At 37.4% G+C, this 3,486-nt stretch overlaps 1 protein-coding gene across 1 annotated transcript; it reads right to left on the bottom strand.

Moving 5' to 3' along the window:
- Window positions 1-670: 670 nt before the first annotated feature.
- Window positions 671-2,846, bottom strand: LOC130521184 (protein-L-histidine N-pros-methyltransferase-like). Its single transcript, XM_057024814.1, has 3 exons — window positions 2,655-2,846; window positions 1,605-1,789; window positions 671-1,516 (listed from the first exon to the last, which is right to left on the bottom strand). Exons 1-3 carry the CDS (start codon window positions 2,843-2,845, stop codon window positions 1,260-1,262), a joined length of 633 nt encoding a protein of 210 aa, XP_056880794.1. The 5' UTR covers window position 2,846; the 3' UTR covers window positions 671-1,259.
- Between the last annotated feature and the right edge of the window lie 640 nt (window positions 2,847-3,486).

Here is a 3,486-nt window from a genome sequence, read left to right as displayed (position 1 = left end):
ACAGGAAACAAAGGCGCCCTGAGGTTCAAAGGAGACCTAGGTCAAACGACTGAGGGGGCAGGACACACACACACACATTCTCAGCCATTCAACTTCTTGCTCCAGCCTGAACACATGCTGTGAAGGCACCAAACACATGCGGTGCATGCAGCGCACACACGCTGTGTTGACGTCCTGTGTCCGCGCCTCGGAGGCGGGCCTTCGGCTATATAAGATCAGAACTGTGTACGCTTAGTAGAGATCTCTCTGCATGCATCCGTGTATGTATCCTGACCGACTGACTGGAATAAACCATCTCCTACGCAGTAACGTAGATTCATCGTTTACTTCTCCAAACGGCTAAAATTCCACTGTAAAAAGTTGTATTTTTTTCCCCCCACACTGGTCACCCTGAGTTGCTGAGGATGATGTTTGGCCTTATAAATGCCATCCAATCATTTCAACGCTTTATGAACTCTGTTGTGCTTGAACTGCCTTTCCTTTTTGTGTACCTTGATGACATCTTGGGAGCAAGAATCTACACTACTGAACACCTGTCACACCCTTCTTTGAATGTCTCATGGACTAATCACCAACCCTGCATTAATGTGCTAGTGTTATGAGGAAACTATCACTTTTAACATTTTTTTTTTTACTGTGGTCTTTGTTGACAAAATGAATGACACACAGCTATGTTGACAGAGAGTGGAAATTGTTTTTTTTCTTTATCTGTACAGCTTATATATACCTTTTTTTTTGACAAAACACACTACTCTCATCACATGATGATGCAACATGCACTTTTCTTTTGGTTAAATGTTGCCTTTTAAGTATATCATTAATAGTCAGGTATGACTGCTACATTGCAATTTGAATTTTTAAGATTGTAACACTTTTTTTTCCCAGTATGACATACACACATATCTACACACATATACATGTACGTATTATACACATACATATAGAAATGTAAAAAATATTCAATCGTGAGTATGTCCACTAATAACAGACAGCAATGGCACTGATAGTAAATATAAAGAAAATAAAAAATCTCACTACAAATGCATAGAAATGTTGATATGTCTTTGATGGTGTATTTTCATTTCAATATAGGCACACTCAATCTTTTTCCATTTTTTCTCCTGTAATCACAATAAATTTGCATTTGCATTGTACTTACATTACCATTATTTCACACCTGACTAACCATTTAAAGTCAGATATACTCTTTATGAATAATGCTTAAAAATTAAAAATGATTATTTGAATTATACTAAATTTCATTCACAATAATTGATGTCAGAGGTTTCATTGAGCAGATTCATAACTTTTCCTCTGACCTTCAGCACAAACACTGCATCATCCAGAACGTAATAATCCTTGTACATGTCCCCTTCACAAAGGTATGGCAACCGAGTCACAGCCTCCACTTCAAACCCTAGCCTCCAAAAGACCTCAGTGGATAATTCTGTTACTTGATCCTCCCACAGTTTTCCCTTCATTCTGAGATGTTCTTTGGGGCGTTGCCATTTTCCACCTAAAATAAATAAAAATAATACAATGAAAATGCTTTGTAAATAAACACTTATTATTTATAATGTAGTGTACTAATGAGTCAGACTCACCAACTTCCACATAAGGCTGAAATGGAAGTACAACTGCCAAGATGAGTCTCCCTGTGTCGGGAACTAATGACCATTGGATGTTGCGCAAAAGAAGCAGAGGGTTGTCGCAGCGGTCGAGCAAATTCAGACAGCTGATCACATCGTATTTAAAACCAGTCTGGTGCCACTCATCTATACCGAGAACTCTGAGCATGAAAAAAAAACAGTCAAATAAGGCAATCAGGTTATTAAATGTTACAATGAAGAGTGCCTATATTCTTGGAAATTATTCAAAATAATGTTGCACTAATCTTATACCACATCTTTAAAATCTGTAATTTCTAACAAACACATTTAGTATAGTACAGCCATTTAAACCTTGGAAAAAGATACCGTCTGAAAAAGGGAGTAATATTTGGTCTTAATAATGTACCATAATATTACTTAATTGTTGGGTTCCATCAAGTTTTTCTTATCATATATACATGCTAATAAAAACACAGTTAATGCCTGTAACTCTCATAAATCTACCATAGGTGACCTGTGACATGATCTTATTTACTATTGTGTAAGCAGTACTACACATTTTTTCTAGGGCAGCAATGCACTTATTTTTTGTAGTGGAAGATTTCAAGAAACAGCAGGTCAAAACATGCTAGGTAATATCCAAGTAAATATCACTTACATGCCAAACCTGACAATGAAAAATCTGAGATTAATGAAATTTTTATTTGCTGTGGTTAAAATGAAAACGTGGGTGGAAAAATGCAATGATGATGTCGACCTCATTGAAATACAATCACTGTGGCATCTCTGGATATACAGTAATAAACATATGAGGAATGTGCTCAGTCTAAAAAATAAATATCAACTAAAATAATTGAATAATTAAAAGAATCTCTAGTTCTCCCAGTCACAGTCACAGTAAGTCTTGTCCACTACTTCTTTGCCTGGCTTGTATGTGTTCCAACACTGATTTGTAGAGGATGGATTAAATGCTGTCACTAATTTGGATTCAAAATCTTTTGTCTATAATTCTGTTGAGGTTTACAGATAAACTGTAGAACTCACTTGTAATTTCTCCTCTGTAGATTCCATTTCATGGGCAGTGAAACTTCAGTTACATAGACCTCACTGAAATGAGCGGCCATCACTTTAGTGACTCCTCCATCTCCAGCTCCCAAGTCCAGAAGTCTGTCAGCCCTCCACTCTGGATGGATCTGCAACAATCGCTGGAACTGCTCAGAAGAAAACACAAACATGGAGCCAGACCAGAGACAAGAAACCTGAGTCATTAAGAAAGAGCGGAGGTTAGTTAAAGATACCAGAAGTGGAAACATGTCTGCACTGATGCTTACCCATTAAGAAGTGCGGGAGACCAGAGGGCTAAGGATGGCTGATACAAATGAGTGGTAGAGTTGGGTAAACATCCAACCAGACTTCTCTATGCTCCGCTTGAGGAAAGCACTTGTTCCTGAGTCCAGGTGGCACTGGATGAACAATGACTTGACTGATTCTCCAAGTCGTTCTGGAGAACACTGGTACCACTGCAGTAAAAAGAAAGGTGAGGGAACCTTAAAAGACAAAAATCACTTTAAACCTTAACCTTTTCCACCCATACTCACACAGTGCTTTGGGCAATTTAGAGACTAGTCAACTGCATGATTGAGGACTAAAGTTGTGACAGTTGTAGCAAACATCTACAGATGGGAAATAGTAAAACAGTTGCTAAAACCTATCTTACTAGAAAAACATTCAGATCAACAGATCTATGACAACCATGATAAAGAATCCTTCAAAAAAATTTCAGGATCAGATCATTTATATTAAATACATTTATACATATATTTATATTATATACAGGCTCTGATCTTAGTACATCAAAGGTTAAAGTCCCTCTGGA

Source organism: Takifugu flavidus, unplaced genomic scaffold, assembly GCF_003711565.1.
Source record: "Takifugu flavidus isolate HTHZ2018 unplaced genomic scaffold, ASM371156v2 ctg769, whole genome shotgun sequence".
Lineage (NCBI taxonomy): Eukaryota > Metazoa > Chordata > Actinopteri > Tetraodontiformes > Tetraodontidae > Takifugu > Takifugu flavidus.
Note: the sequence above shows the minus strand (reverse complement) of the source record. Positions and strands in the feature narration are given on the sequence as shown.

Bases quoted from the DNA above. Each gene is read 5' to 3' on its own strand.
- LOC130521184 (XM_057024814.1), bottom strand. From the start codon at position 2,845: ATGTTTGTGTTTTCTTCTGAGCAGTTCCAGCGATTGTTGCAGATCCAT. The intron at 1,790-2,654 runs GTGAGTTCTACA...TTTCATGCTCAG, and splicing joins CTACAGAGGAGAAATTACAA to AGTTCTCGGTATAGATGAGT. The intron at 1,517-1,604 runs GTGAGTCTGACT...TATTTATTTTAG, and splicing joins TCAGCCTTATGTGGAAGTTG to GTGGAAAATGGCAACGCCCC.